Source organism: Ammospiza caudacuta, chromosome 4, assembly GCF_027887145.1.
Source record: "Ammospiza caudacuta isolate bAmmCau1 chromosome 4, bAmmCau1.pri, whole genome shotgun sequence".
NCBI classification, from domain to species: domain Eukaryota; kingdom Metazoa; phylum Chordata; class Aves; order Passeriformes; family Passerellidae; genus Ammospiza; species Ammospiza caudacuta.
In genome coordinates this window covers 4,419,073-4,434,607 of record NC_080596.1, presented here as the reverse complement: position 1 = coordinate 4,434,607, position 15,535 = coordinate 4,419,073, and the positions used below count along the sequence as shown (strand labels likewise).

Below are 15,535 nucleotides of genomic sequence, written 5' to 3'. Positions count from 1 at the left end.
CTTGAATTTAGCTTCACTCTGCAGATCTAGTAGCAGATATTACATATGTTGGCCTCATCTGCCAGTTAGTTTAAGCCATTTAAAGTAACACTGGGGAATTTAAAAGAGATATTTGAGACAAATCTTGCATAGATATTGCAGGAAAAAACAGCAGTTTTCCAAATCTCATGAGCAATGCAACTCAGGAAAATGAACTGTGTGGGGATAGCACAGTAGAGGAACAGTGCTAAAATTTATGGTATGGTTTCCAAGGGTACTAAAAAGATCCAGCTTTCTGTTGGTTAGAGCATCACTTTCCAACAAAGTGCAGAAAGAAGTACCACACCAGCCATTAACAGGGATTTTTACCACTCTGTGAATGGGCAATTACTAATGTTATCCCTGCAGGAAATCAGGAGTTAATATTAATTTCTTAAGTGTTGCACTAAAGGGAAGATATGTAGATCATAGGCTGGATTAGTAATCTAAATCTAATAATTCCTACACACTATCAAATGTTTTAAGATCAAGCAGAAACTTCGAGTTCTGAAAGATTTTTTTCAGATTTCTTTTCACAATACAGCTTGTGTTGAACATATACTTCTGGAGTGATAACTGAAGCTTGACACTTTATTGGCAGCAACCTTAAGGGTGATGTTATATGCAGACATCCAGGCTTTTAGAAAGAGTGTAATAATGATGTTCATGAGAACTTCAACAGAGAAGCCAACTGATAGCCAAAGTAAAAAAGCAAATACATCTTTTAAAAAAGTTCTTTTTCATTGAAAATACTGGATTGATATTCACATTAACATACCCTAATTTCTTTTGAAAGATGGCTAATGATCAAACTTAAATAATGTGTTTAAGATTTATATAAAAGACAAATGAAATATTTCTAGAAGTGAAACTGATAAAATGACAGACTTTTATGCTTGCTTTGGAAGTATATGAACATCAGGTAAGATTAAATAAATGTCAGTGCTTCTAAATTAATGTGCCAATATTTTAAGAACCAATCTAAGATCATCTAGGGCACAAATCAAACACAAAAATTTAAAAAGTACAATCTTTGAACTAATCTTGTGGAAGTCACTGTCGAGGCTAGATAGGCATCCTAGATCTTTTCTGTCGGATAGTTAGTATTTAGTTCACTTTAACTAATTCCCCCAGCCCTCTTTAAAAAGAAAGAAAGCCTATAGGCTTTTTCCCTAGTATTTACAGTCTGCTGCTGAAATCCTATGTAGCTTTTACTCACAGGATCTGCTGTATGTCAAAAGCTTGCTCTGAATTTGTTTCTGCTTTCTTATTTCATAATTTTTATTTCTTTTCTTGGAATACAAGGCAGGCCACTCGCATCCACCCTGATGATTTCGTAGGACGCCTTCGTATCTTTTTTAAGCCATTTACTACTTTTGGTCATTCCTGCAAATGTTTTCTGAACTTTTTCCAGTTTCCTCATACTTACTTTGAATAAGTAATTTGAAAGTCAGTTTCACAGCCAGCTCTTATCCTCTTCTCTGAACAGCTTAGTACTGGGAGCAAGCTTACCAAGCTACGTTTCTACTTTGTCTTTCAGGAACACTCAGGGGAAAAGCAAATGTCATAGCAGTCTTTAGATATTTAGATATCTAGATATTTCAGTAATAGTAGTAAGAAATCTGAAGCTCACAGACTTTTTAACAGACAAAAATATTCACCAAATTAAAATGAGACAGAAAGAAAAGAAATATAAGAGATTAAAATAATGGTAGTTTCATAAGGGTGTCATAGAAGCTACATAAAAGTAAAAAGCTTACATATGAAGTTAACTTTATTCTACAAATATTCTAGAAAATTCAAAGTATATAGAAGTATTTGCTACATTCCTGAAGATTCAAAGCAAATTGCTATTAGCCATGATGACCAAGTGTATCATTGTATGGAAATAAATATAATGTAAAACATATAAGAAGCTCAGGGTGTATAGAAAATATGTGATGAATTGAATAGAAAGTTTTTAATCTCTAATTAGAATAATCATAAATATTTTACATTTTTTAGATCATTCAGGCTTGAGAGCTCATCTGAAAATGATTGCAGAATTTTCATTCCCTAACATCCAGTTACAGGCCACTGGACTTTATCTGAGGAAAATAGAGGACTCTACAGGTATACAAAATACTTCTAATTTAAATTCATAGAAAAGGAGATTATAAGTAATTAGCTTCTCTGTGGAATTCATTTTGCATCTATATGAGAAGAAATTGAGACAGTTTATTGACTAATTCTCAGGGTCACAGTTGGCATGCAAAAATCTAACCAAGCCAGCAGGAAAAATCATTCAGTGTCTGATGCATCATGACATGCCAATAAGTAACTGAGGGAATAATTACAGGAGTGGAGGAAAAGTAATTTCTAATTTAGTATGGGCATTATCTTGATCCGTGTGAAAAATCTAACATTTACAAAACAGTCTCAATCATCAAGGAAAAACTTTCAACTTCAATTACAGTTTTGCATGTGTTCCACACATATTTCAGGAAAAGGTGTGATTTAATTTGATGTGAAGAAATAAAGATAGCAAGTGAAATGGAAAAAAAAAAAGAAAAAAGGAAGTAGTCCAATGAATCTGGAAATAAATAAGGTACAATATAAAGCACATAATGCATCAGAATTTGAAGTTTTAGTTAAAAAAATAGCATGTCAGCAGAGTACAGCTTTGACACAGCTTTCACTACCACAAAATGTATTTACCAAATGTTTCAGAAATTGCTCTCTCTGAAGGCCTTCATGCTTTTTGTCTGTGTTCTATGCACAGCTTAGCTAAGACACATTTCTCAGTGATTTAAATGGAGTTTCAACATATAAGCCAAAGATCTCTTTCATTTAGCAAGGCAATCTTTAAATTCCACTTAGCATGTAAGTGTTTAAAAGGGCAATTTTCAAACCATTAAGTAGAACTCATGATGTTTGAGATCAACTATAAATCATGTGGTTACAAAATGTATTATTCAAATAACTATAGCTACCTAGCTACTATTATAATGGTAATTGGGTATATAGAACGTGAGCTTTTAATTTTTTTTTTCTCCAGACACAGAATACAGTGTTTTCTAGTAAGCTTACTCATTTAAATAAGGTGTCTTTCTCAGCTCCTCTCATCTTGAGCTCCCTACCCAATCTAAAACTTAAAATTTCTGCATCAACAAATATTTCCCCCTGAAGAGGGTAGAACAGAAAATCCAGTAAGAGGATCTGAAGCACAAATACCCCAAAGCACAGCCTTGTTAGAGATAAAATACACAAAAAAAATTGAAAAAAAAAACAGCTAAGTACACAGTAGTTTAATCTGAAAATCAATTAGCAATGAACCAGAAATTAAAAATAACTGCTGTGTTTATGTAGACATTGTTGACAGTGACTATCCTATCATCTAACAGCATCTTGCAGGCATTCCTCCCCCAACACCCCGCCCCAGTTCAGACTAGCCTCTTCTAATGGATTTTGTGAAAGCCTAAACAAAGAACTCAGAATATTTATTTTTTGTTCTTCTTCCAGTTTTTATGGTCTCAGAAGCAGCTCCTTGAAATGAGATCCCTTGTGCTGGAGGATATTAGCTAAATAACAAGGAGGACCTGTGGCAGTGCTCTTCTGACACCATCAGTAGTGATGGGGTTCCCCTTCTCTATCCAGGAGGAGCACTCCTAAGGGGTTTTTCCTATTAGCTTTTTAATATTTTTGACCTGTTACTGGCAGAACCTTCAGCTTTATTGAAGGCAATCTACTAGTGGTTAGCTTAGAAATGTTTTGTAAAAGAATAAATCATATAAAAGTAGTTTGACATCTTCTGCCTCCATTACCATATAGATATAGTGGGTGCTGGAAGATATTTACAAAAGACAGGAGATGTTGGAAGATAGTCACAAAAGGCAACAATGCTTTAACAGCACGGTGCTCCACTACAGCTATGAAGCAGGTGAAGTTAACATACAAGAAAGTCCATATATATGAAATAAGAAAAAGAAAAATAACTGTTCCCATCTCACATGTTGAACACTACTGAAGTCAACATAAGATGAGAAAGAAGGAAAATGAAATATTTCACATTATTTTTAGACATGTAGTTATAGTCCAAACTAGAGAACTTGAGTATCTTCACAAATAACAGTTTGCAGAAGGCATCTCAGACAAGGTCAGTCGGATACCCTAGTTCTTTGCTAAAGACTGTCATTGACTAAAGGAAAAACCTACTTTTAAACTTTTGTAATCCAGCACCTAAATTAGATGTCTGAAGTTGAACATCATTAAGATACTCCATTGTCCACAACAACAAGTGTGAAAGAAGCATGGCAAATTTAAAACAAAGACGAGCTAACAAAATTTAAGGCAACCTTTGGGTTACATTTCTACCTGAAGTACTGTCTCATTTCCATAAATAAATCTCTTTTGTAGCAATGCTATAATTTTTTCCCACACATGCCTTGAAATTATTTCTGTTGTATACACCATACTTCAGAACTGAAATTATCACCTTAAATTTAAACATTCTGTGGTTTTCTACTGTCATTTCTTCTACCAGAGTACTGCATCATCAAAGTTGTTTTTTTTTAAAAAGAGATTGTGATTGCTAAGATGAATGCATTCATGTTTTGTTGTTAATGCACAAACCATTCCCTACAAGCACTATATGTTATGCTCCTAAAATCCCATTTCTATTTTCCACTACCTCAGAACATGTGCTACGTGCTTAAGGCCTATATATTGTGATGATATATCAATTTTAAACAGTTAGTCCACAGTTAGTTCTGAACAAAGTTAAACTTTTGCTATTACTTAGATATGGATTCCTGTTAGATTTCCACACTCCCAGTTTAACCTATGGATACCTGTGCATCAGCATTTTTTTTATGAACTTGCAGAGTTTATCATGTTTTCAGGAAGCACTAAAGAGACTAATAAAAAAGGGCCTTATTAAAAAAAAAATGCTCTCCCAGCAAAGCCATTCACCTTTTTTTAACCAGTGAAAACACACTCAAAATCTGTCAAAGTACTCACAAATATTCAAACCCTGCACTGACAGAGTTCCAGAAACCTGCAAGGTGTGCTCAAATTACACAAAAACAGAGCATGTTGCAATTGTTGACATTGTCAGCATAAAACGCTTAGCATAAGGTGTAGCTCTCAGAATTCAAGCTGGCATCTCAGCACTCAAAAGATTAAAAAGTAACTAATCTTGCATACTTTGATGAGTACAGAAGTAAACTTTTCATTATCCAAATTCAAAGCAAGAAAGACCCATTTAGCCACGAACAAGCCGCTGATCTATCAACTTCAACATCAAATATGAGCACAGGTCCTGCAATCTTCCAAAACTCCTCTGAAACCCTAAATTCTGTTTTTCCTGCAACAAAGATTATCATGCTTCAGGCTCTGGGATATAAGTACATTTAGATGAATGAGGTCAGCAACCGCATTTGTAAAGCAAGCTGCCATAGATTAGTTTCTAAGAGATAACTGGTTTATTCAGGTTAAATGCCTAGAGCATGGAGTATAAACAAAAGGGAAAAAAAATCCATAAGGTATCTCTGGAGTGCAATACTTACTGTATTAATATTTCAAGTCATTTATTCACTCTACACTCGGTGCAGACGCTATAGAGATTTAATTGAACAGCTTGAAAACACACACCCGATAGCAATATTCCAGATATTGTTCAGCCATGCTTACCTTTAAAGAAACAATCTTCATTGTGTACAATGGTGATCTTTTGCTTTTTCAGACAGGCAGCTCTGTGCACTTCACAGTGGTTTTCATAGAATTCTCCATCAGACCCACACACAGGTTTGAAATGTGGCTTGCAGTGCTCCATGCACAGACACTCGGCTTGGCCAGTCTTCCCATTCACAACGCAGTGCCTGCCCAGACCACAGTACTTGTTTTCACATGATCCAAAATGGCCATCCTGACCAAAATACCCTTTAAAAAAAAAAAAAAAAAAGAAGGTTTTTATTTAATAACTACATTTTCCTTAATTGCAAGCAAGGTACAAAAAGGATTGATTTGAGTAAATGAGTTGAGACTAAGTCTTTTGTTACATCCCTGACTAATATTAAATATAGGTTGGCCTGATGTTAAAATATTTAGTGTCTTTATGATTTTTTATACTTCTAATCATTGTCATAGGCTAACTGCAATTTAGAGCAAGATCTAGTAACAAAAGTTACTCTTCATTAAAAAATTCATAGTAAATCATTAATTTTTCAATGTATATTGAAGTTTGTCCCCTTAAGATTGCTACATTTTTGCATGCAATAGAACAATGTATTCGCTAGAATTTAGACCATAGGATTGGTCTCAAATTGAAAGAGACCCATAAGGATTGAATCTGACTCTGTGCTCCTTTGCAGGACTACCTGAATCTAAACCACGTGATTAATAGCATCTTCCAGAAACTCCACAAACTCTGACAGGCAGATAAAATGGACTTTTACACATTGAGACTGGTCCATGAGAACAACTAAAGCAGAATCAGGACTCTGAATCAATATGGAGGATTTAAAAACAAAAAATGACCAAACCTCTGTGGTGGCATTACAATGACATTTCAGGAAACAGAACGTGGAAGAGCAGGACTGATATATCAACTGAATGGTGGCTAGAAGGAGTCACCTGAACCTCTAAGTGGTATTTCAATTATGACAAATGTGATTTGGAGGGCAAACAGAGCTTTAAGACTGCTGCAGTAGAAATAGAGGAGTTTCTGCTGGCCACAACTTTCAGTTCCTTCTGCTCATAAAAAAAGGAAATGCATTGTCTACATTAGACTACCAAAGCCATCTGCTTTCTATGCTAAATGTGCTGCTGCCACCATGTAAGATAAGCACTGTTGTCAGTAGTAGATCTCTTGGTGAAAGGGGAAGTTCAGTGCACAGTAATATTTCCCAATTATATGCCCAGTTTCCATTTTGACTGCCATAGAACTAACTATGGCTTCTTGGCAAGAGAAAGTGTATGATGTGAAAACAATGGGAATATGAAAACAGAAACAAAATAGCAATTATTAATAAATAGGCTTTCTGACAACATAATTGTGTCATAAAGTATGTATAAAAATACTAAAATGCCTCCAAATGTAGGAACAGACACTGTCCTTCACAGTTACCTAATTTTATTCTCTCGCTTTGTACTCCTAATGTCCAGAACAAACACCTGTTATTCTAATGCCTTGCAATACTTTCCTTATCCTCACATCCTAGCTGAATCCATCGTTGGCTAACCCATATAAAAATAGCATGAAGAAGCAAATTACAATGCATAATTTGGTAGCAATTTGATCATTATGGATTCAATTTCCATAGCAAAATGTTAATATGTCAATACAATAGCTTGAAGCACATTTCTTCAAGCCACTGAGAATTTATGTTCTTAACTTCAGTGGCAGATATAAAATCTCACCACTTTTTCTTCTGAAGCCTATGGGTCTATTAGACAACCATGCTTTGATTTCTTGCTTTCTCATACAGCACAAATGTTCTAGACAAACGTACTACAGAAAGCACACAACCATGAAATTTGGCTCTAATGACATGCTTTCACTATGTTACTTGGTGACAATTTCAGCACAAATTGAGAGGACTACATATTCATCTCAGGTGTTGTATGGCAGATATAACTAAGCCACAGTGATTTTTATACACTTGTAAAGGCCCAACTGATGGTGGGTTAACCTGCTCATTCACCAAAATTACTTGAAACAGGAAAATCCAATTCAACATTAAATTGTTCCCATAAGTTTTTGAAAGCATTCCTCCTTGTGCCAACGTATCACCACTATACATGAGCAACAGTCATAGACTGGCAGAAATTAATGTAAAGCAAATTTCCCTATTTTCTTATACAAAAGCTAAGCTCAGGTAAAGCTTTGGAATACCCAAGAGTGCTTTGCAGCACAGGTCATGTATTCACATTACAGAATGCAAGAACTTCTTTGAAGTGATGATATTGTTCCAGTTTGAGGACAAAGTACATAAACCATTATTATTTATGCTTTCTGAACTGAAGATAAAGATCTCAAAACACATCTGACAACTGCTCTGAATTATTGAGAGGTGTGTGGTGACTCAAAAATATACTGTGCTGTATGATATGAAAATAGAATTCATTTAATACTTCTCTTGGGACTTCATCTTAGCACTGTAATTGAATCTGATGCCTGAATGCAAAACACCTTCTTTCAGATAAGGGAGAATAATTTACATTACATATATTGATATTTATAATATTGGTATTTGCCAACATATACCAATTATGTACAGCAATAAACAAACAATTTTTATGCCTTAATGAAAAACTGTATTTATGTTTTGTAAAAAAATGTAAAAGATGTTTTATATATGTCTTCATTTTACACCATTAACTACTCCAAAACAATACATAAATTTGCATACATCACTGCATATGCAACTCCTTCAACTGAAGTCTGTGGTAAAATTCCCACTGATCTCAAGAGAAGCAGGATTCTTTCTCCAGATACAATCTAAAGCCTTCAGTCAGCATTATGTTACAGCCATAAGTTTTGGCATGTTTAATAGGCACTATTCTGAACTGAGAAGGAGCAGCTATGTGGTGTTTACAGTAGATACTTAAGAAAAAACACTTAGAAGTGTACTCTGAAGCACTCCACCAAATTGTAGTTACTAGATTACCAGATGACTCACAGCAAAGAAATAAATTAAAACCATGAAATTCCAAAACAGGTGACAAAATGCTCACATAACCATAAATTTGAATTAAATATGCACCCACTTATGAAAACATAAACAAATCAATCTAAAGAGGTACTGAGAAATACCAAGAAATGGGTCTAGATATAAGTTTAAAAAAAAAAACGAACAACCAAAACCCAGCTTCAGTAAAACCAATTTCTGCTGCTTTTCACTGCTCAAGGCCAAATTGCAAAAATCAAAATCACTATATTTGGCAAATCCTTAATTTTATTTTTTGTTTCCAAAATGCTACTTCCATAATTTTGATATTGGAATGGAACTGCTACTAAGCTACAGGAATCTTGCCATTAACAAAAAAGAAATCACATTTTAAACAAATATGGGCTGTGGCATGCAGCCCATCCATGAATGGCTGACTATGTCAGTCGCCATCAGGAAATTGACACTATTACTATTCATTCCTGGATATATTATTATTGAAGGTATACTTTTGATACCTTGATAACAGATGAGGTTTTTTTCAGTTTCTTGGGGTTTTTTAGGGGATTTGTTTGGTTGTTTGGTTGGGTTTCTTGAATGCCAGTATAGCTAAATCTCCTGGGATAAAATTGCTTAGGGTACATCACCCCTGCAGGACACCATCATAATCACAAACACTGTTTTTCAGAAGGCTCTTGTTCTACCTAAGCACACATTTTAGAAAGTAAATCAGTCTGAGAAGAACTTAGGATACCATATTTAGATATAATTCAGTAATTTAGCTGGAAGGTAAGCAGCACATTCAATATTAAGAGATGGAAAGCCAATAATTTGGGATGAAAAATAATCTAGCCATAAACGCAAATATTTTTCCAGCAATTGTTATTGCTTATGTGATGACAGGCAAGTCTACATTTGTCAAATGCCATAACACAAAAACAGGGAACCATGTACACATATGAGCTATGTACTCTGAATTTTCAACTAAAAAAGTATTATATTAACACATTTTGAGAGGAAACAAAATGTACTTTGTTCCATCTGAAAATAAGAAACATTGAAATTATAACACCCTAAAGTTAAAAAAAAAATTTCACTTTAACAACTCTCACTAAAAATGTATTGCACGCAAAACAGTCAAAGCAGTCACATAGATTTTTCAGATCCTCTTGAAATTTAAAACTCTAAACAGATACCAAATAGAAGGGCAGAAGTTTTCATTTTTAGACAGTAAAGTAAAATAGCTTTAACTTAAAAAAAAAGCCAAAAAACCCAAACCAAAAAAACCCAAAGAGTTTCAAGTTTTCAGCTGGGATTCCTCATACAGGCTGCCTATTTAAAGGATACTTCAACAGCATCCATAGCTGAGCAAGTTGTAGGTCACAATTTGATTCATTTACATCTGGGAATTAAGCTGATGTTTTAGCATGTTAAAGACTCACAGAAATACACACAGATACTTTATCCTTTTATCTAATCAGTTTAGAGAAACATTGCACAGTGAAACTTTGGAAATTCACGAGAGTATGAATCACCATGTTCTACAGCTGGCCCAGGGCTGGAACACACACACAGGCTTTCTGTGTGCTGAGCATTCTCTCACAAACTCAGACTGTTTTCTTACTTCCCTAACAACATAATTTACATTCATGACTTCTTTCCTAACTGGCTGCATCACCCACGTGTCATGAAAAACAAAGTGGTAGTACTTTTCAAGACAATGCAGTGATATTTTGTGTGCAAATAACTAATGGTAATTTCTCGGGTCAAAAGACCTGTGGTGTCATTATCCCCTCTTCTACTTAAAACCATTCTGTAAATTACAATTCCACCTCTACAGCTGTATCTTTCATAGATAGTGTATTAAGCAAAGGCCCAAGCAAGACTGTAATCCTTATTTTAGTAAGTGCTCAGTGTAGTCTCAGGTTTTAGTAGCAAACAAGATTTATCACCACCTACCATTAAGACTCATAGGGCATTAACACTGAGCAAGACCCCAGTATGACCTGTGAGAATCTGCTCATAAATATTAAGCTCCAGATTTTTTCTGTTTTTGAACTGTAGCATTTTAGCAACAGTTCTTTAACAATTCTTTTATTTCACTAGCCAGAACAGCTTGTAATTACATTGACTCAACATGACACTAAATCTGCACTACTCATTATCCCTAAGTCTTGGTATATTAAATTCTTCAGAAATTTAGATTTTTTTTATTTTGGATAGGAATATTTTGGGCAGTGGACAAAATTTGAAGAAAAGAGTGGATTATTTGAGAGTAAATAAAAAAATGTTCAAAAATTTGCCAATATAACAATTACAGTAATGAATTTCCACCACGCAACAGTGCATATCTTAACAAACTGAAAGAACTAGTGGCTCAAAGATGGGAGGGTGGGGAAAAAAGCACAAACAAAAGCCCGAGAGCCCTGCAGGAGCAGGATGAGGAGCTGCAGCCCATGGCCTTTACAAACAGTCCCTTGCAGCTCACAGCCCTGCTCCCGCCTGCAGCAGTGAAAGAAAATCATACACATGGCTCACCATTATCTTCCTCTGGCATGGTTTTCTTTCAGCACCAGGCAAGTAAGGTCCAATGCTTTACATTAAAGTCTATTCTGCCTGTGTGTAAAGTAAGTTTTTGGCTGGGTCTTGTACTCTCCTTTCCTTCCTTCTTCCCTGCCTTCCCCCTCTGCCCTCAGACATACACCTACATTTCCTCTTTCCTTCCCAATAGGGGCACTGGAAGTATTGTGAAGATTTATACCTCCATAGAACATGACTGAAATCTTCTGGTGGACTCAGTATTTATCACTGAGGAACAACTTACAGAAATTGACACAGGCATTATGACTGTACAGGATTTTTTCAACCTTAAAAGTCAAGCCTAAATACACTTAGGAGAATACGGACTCTATATTCAAATAAAATTACTTTCTTATTGCCCTATAAAGGTAAGTTGGAACAAATTAGAAGAATGTGCCATGCTTTTAAAGGAAATAATTTGCAAAACTACAGTAAGAAAAAGGAGAACAAAATAATGCCAAGTAATATCAGGGAGATCTGTAAATGCTGAATTGCCTAGCTATTAACCTGAAATATTGAAACCTCCCATGAAAGTGCATCTCTCAGCCAGAAACAGTCAAGTTAGCATCTTTGATCATATGAATTTGTTTTTCTTGCCAGCACTTAGAAGCCGTCTTCAGCAAAATTCACAGATTTAGTTTCCTCAGAATAGAGAAAAATCAAATCATACCTCCTTTACTTGATTAAAATTGAAGACCAAGAACAAATATGCCACATAAGACAATGAGGAGAAGTGACAATACCACCACAACTACACAAAAACCTCTTTTGCTTTTTAGGTAGAAACTTTTCCCCCTTTCCAGATCCTTCACCTGCTCCTCTCTCATCCTCGTAGCAACCCCTTTATAATCTTGCTCCACTCCAGGTGCCCACATCAGGGGGCTCAGCAGCTGCCTGACCCTTGCCTCCTGCAATTACAAAGCATTTCCACGTGTCCCTGCATCTGTAAACTTTCTTGCTCACTAACAGGGCTGTGAAACACCTGTTTGATATCAGAGAAAATGCCTGTGACAACTCCACTAGGGAGCCTTTCCTCCTGTGAGGTGCCTGTTCAAATCTCTGCCCACACCAAATTCAGGGTGAGCATCCCAGTTGTGCTGAGCAGGGCTCTGCCCTGTGCCCACACAGCAAGGTCCTGTGTGCCACCTCACCTGCCAGCTCCCCCAGGTGACATCACTCTCCTGGCAAGCACAGCCCTCATGCTCATGGGAACCAAGGAGTTGCCCAATTCTCCCTCACTGCTAGGAGGTGATTCTTGGGCACCTTGAACCTTGTAAAAATCTCCTTCATTAATCACCCTGCTCACATTTGAGCAGTGACCATTCAATTTATAAAATGGTCTGTGGGCTCCAGACATGCTACTCGCCTTACACGAGGGGAATGGAAAATGCACACAGGTCTGACACCAACAGCTGAATAGATTTGGATTAAGAGCACTGCTGGCTCTAAGTGTAAATATAGACTAGTGTCTTTGAGCAATTTCAAGCCAGTAATTCATTACTTTCAATAAAATCCTTAGCTCCAATTAGCATTAGCTGTGGTTGTCTTTTTCACATATTATCTTTATTTTGAAAAATGCTTATAATTCATTTAACATCAAACCAGTGGCAAAAAGAGTTTAACACAAAGCAGAAACAAATTACATGTTTGCCTCATCACAGATACATGGACCCTTATTCAAATGGCTGATTGCTTTTCAATTGCAGCACAGCAGGCAATCCTCTATTCTGCCAAACACATCACCCTATGTCAGCAAGAGCAGGAAATGTGCATCATAGTGACAGCAGTTTTGCAAAGGTCATAGTCTGAACAACCTTTCACACATTTTAAGCTTATTTGAAATAAGGCTTTATGAATATCACAAAGGGCTAGCTTAGTTCTCAGTCAGACAAAACAACTTATTTTTTTTTTGTTATTCACAAGCCAAACTGATTAGTTTCAGCAACAATGATGAAAACAATCAAAAGTTTTGAGTAAATTATTGACTAGAATTTTCCTTTTACTTAGTTAAAATTAGGGAGGCTGTTAGGATTAGGTTTCAAGAAGAAGGTTGCAAGAAGTAGGCTGTTAGGATTAGGTTTCAAGAAGGTTTAACTGCCATATCACACAATAATATTAACTGCTCCTTTTTGGCCAGCTTCGACATGAAGACCACATTTTGAGCTAATAGTATGGTAAAAAACTATTGTTTCCTTGATAGCTACATATGGCTTTCCCTGGGATTAAATATGTTTCTGTATGAAACAACATTATAAAGAGAAAATTTAACTCATCCCTGATCAATTAGCTGCCATGAAATAGGTAATTCAATTACCCATGGTAAAAACTAGCATACCATATTACAGGTATTATTCAATTTCTGTGTTAGACATTGAAACAACACTGTTTTGCTGAAGTTTTTAACTTCAAAGCCCTTCTTACAGATAAATCTGTGATGTCTTTCTGCCACCTTCCCCAGGGACCTGTACTAGAAAAAGCAGCACACACATTGAGCAGCATTTAAACCATATGGTTAAAGCGCAGCAGCATTTCTGTTCAAGGAAAGCTAAAGAAGAAATGTCAAGTATTTTCAGTTTTACTGATGTGAAATACTTGCTCCTAATAAATTTTACACTGTCCTTTTTTTCGCAGTTGTTACAAAGGAACTGTGGTGGGTTGGCCCTGTATACCACGTACTGCCCACCCGATTGCTTGCTCACTGTCACAGGAATACAGAGGGAATTCAGTAAGGAATTCTTTCATTAATTTCCACTGGTAGGCAGATGCCCAGCCATCCTCTGAAAAGCAGCAGAAGTAACAGGGCCATGTCTTAACCACCAGTATTCCCCCCTCCAGTCCGTCCTCCTCCTTTTGCCCAGCTGCCATCACTGAGCAGAATGTTTCATGGAGTGGGATGCCCCTTTGGCCAGCCTGGGCCAGCTCCACCAGCCATGTCTTCTCCCAGCTTCCTGCTTCCAGAGGGGCACAGTGGAAATAGAAAAGGCCTTTATGTTATTCAAGAATGTTCAGTGTCAAACTCGGCACCGTTGTGGTCACCGATGAGAGCATTATGTGGGCTGCTTTCATGACAGAAAGACCCAGTACAGGAACACTGTGGGAGCTTCGAGAGATTTTCCAGGCATTAATAACCCCACAAAGGGCATGTGGGTGTGTGTGCTGTAATCCAAACTGTTAATCAGTGGCACATTATGGAAAAAAGTATATTTAGAAGAATATCACGATATTTCTGTTATATGGAATTTCTCATTCAATTTCTTCTACAAAAGCAGTAAGATACTAACAATTTCCATCTCCTTTACATGTGTGAAACACAAACACATGAAAATTAAAGATTATTAAGGTAAGATACCATCTTTACAGGCCCTTCAGAAAGAACAGCAAAACACTACACGCTTGTATATATGAGTATAGCTCTCAGAGACATTTAGCTAACAAACCTGGACAGCAATGACACGTGTGGAATTCTGAAAAGAAACAAGAACAAAACAAAACACCGATAACACCAAAAAAACCCCAAAAACTCCCCAAAAAGCAACATACAAAAGCTAAATATTTTAGAGATAAGAGAGAGTTTTAAAAATAATATTTCTATAAATAACATTTTCCTCTGGATTTGCTAGAAGAAAATAATCTTAATTATGCTTAAACTTTCCTGACTTAATTTTGCCATTTTAAGTAAGCTTAATTTGATGCAGAGTCCCATGCATTGTGTATACACCTCTTATCTTTTTTTTTTTTTTTCAGAGCAGGACTGATCCTATTTGCTCCATATATTCAGGGAAGTTGTGGGGTTTTTCTGAAGATGTTAGAATTAACCCAAAATACCTACGAATATGAAAAAATCACACTGAAATCTAAGTGGCATTAACACAAAAATGCAAAATGCTTTTCCAGACCTCTTTAAGAAGGGAATACTGCTCTATGAAAATAAAAAAAAAATATATTAAAAAGTACCAAAAATCTTTGTCCTGACATATGAGAATAGTCTACCCAAACAATCCATTTAAAATTATTTCCACATCTATGTATGTCTATTAAAAAACACCTGAAAAAGAGATGCCCACTCAAATATATAAGTGATTACTTTCACAGAACAGAATGCCTGAGTGAGGTGATTCAATCAAGCAATGTGACTACTGAAAAGTTTTTCTGTGCTTAGACTAAAGATATTTTCTGTGATATATAATTCCTAGGAAGTAAAAGAGAAAAAAGTATAGTTTTCCTGCTAAACCTGAGTAATACAGTTACAATTTTATATCCAGCAGTCTTTATGGAAATAGTTTGCTATC

General features: G+C 35.9%; 1 protein-coding gene across 2 annotated transcripts in view; it reads right to left on the bottom strand.

The window, feature by feature from the left end:
- Positions 1 to 15,535, bottom strand: part of FSTL5 (follistatin like 5) — a 270,104-nt gene that overhangs the window by 178,797 nt on the left and 75,772 nt on the right. For both annotated transcript variants that reach the window (XM_058803344.1, XM_058803345.1), the window contains exon 4: positions 5,689 to 5,937. In XM_058803344.1, coding sequence (XP_058659327.1) covers positions 5,689 to 5,937 — 249 coding nt within the window. The remainder of the gene's footprint in view (positions 1 to 5,688; positions 5,938 to 15,535) is intronic.